Below are 735 nucleotides of genomic sequence, written 5' to 3' on the forward strand. Positions count from 1 at the left end.
AGAACAGAGCAGCTTTCCCTTCATGTCTCTCCAGTGGTTGAGAGCAAAGATCAGGAAGGAAGCAGCTGCTCTGTGTCAGAGAGTCAGTCTGATACTGGAACAAAGAAAAGATCTTTCAAATGTGACATTTGTGGGAGATGTTACACACAACGGTGGAAGTTGAAAAACCATTACAGAACCCACACTGGTGAGAAACCTTTTTCATGTGAAACATGCGGAAAAAGTTTCTCCGTAAGTTATGTTTTAAATCGTCACAAGACAGTTCATTCGGGTGAGAGGCCTTTTTCGTGCCAGTTATGTGGAAAGGGATTCTCTCAAAAAGGTAATTTAATGGACCACAAAAGAACTCATACGGGTGAGAAGCCTTTTTCGTGTCAGTCATGCGGAAAGAGTTTCTGTCAAAAGAGTCTTTTAAATCGTCACAAGACTATTCATACAGGTGAGAAGCCTTTTTCATGCGAGTCATGCGGAAAGAGTTTCTGTCAAATTAGTATTTTAAATCGTCACAAGACGATTCATACAAGTGAGAAGCCTTTTCCTTGTCAAACATGTGGGAGAAGATTCAATCGTAGGGATAATTTGAGCATGCACATGAAAACTCATACAGGTCGGGGGCAGATTTGAAGCCAGACTTGTGAAAAAAAGAGCTTTGAAATTTATTACTTATTCTCTTTAGAACCCACATGGGTGAGATGTGTTTTCCACATAAAATATGGTGGGGAAAGTGTTTTTTTT

The 735-nt window shown here is 40.0% G+C and overlaps 1 protein-coding gene across 1 annotated transcript in view; it reads left to right on the forward strand.

Annotated features, from left to right (window-relative positions):
* The window catches only part of LOC106943272 (gastrula zinc finger protein XlCGF7.1-like), a 7,210-nt gene extending 6,481 nt beyond the window's left edge, over positions 1 to 729 (forward strand). Inside the window, exon 3 of the mRNA XM_015026590.1 lies at positions 3 to 729. Within this exon, the coding sequence (XP_014882076.1) occupies positions 3 to 624 (622 nt within the window). The 3' untranslated portion in view covers positions 625 to 729. The remainder of the gene's footprint in view (positions 1 to 2) is intronic.
* The last annotated feature ends 6 nt before the right edge of the window (positions 730 to 735 follow it).

This window comes from Poecilia latipinna, unplaced genomic scaffold, assembly GCF_001443285.1.
Source record: "Poecilia latipinna isolate Pla-1442-1.1 unplaced genomic scaffold, P_latipinna-1.0 Scaffold5072, whole genome shotgun sequence".
Lineage (NCBI taxonomy): Eukaryota > Metazoa > Chordata > Actinopteri > Cyprinodontiformes > Poeciliidae > Poecilia > Poecilia latipinna.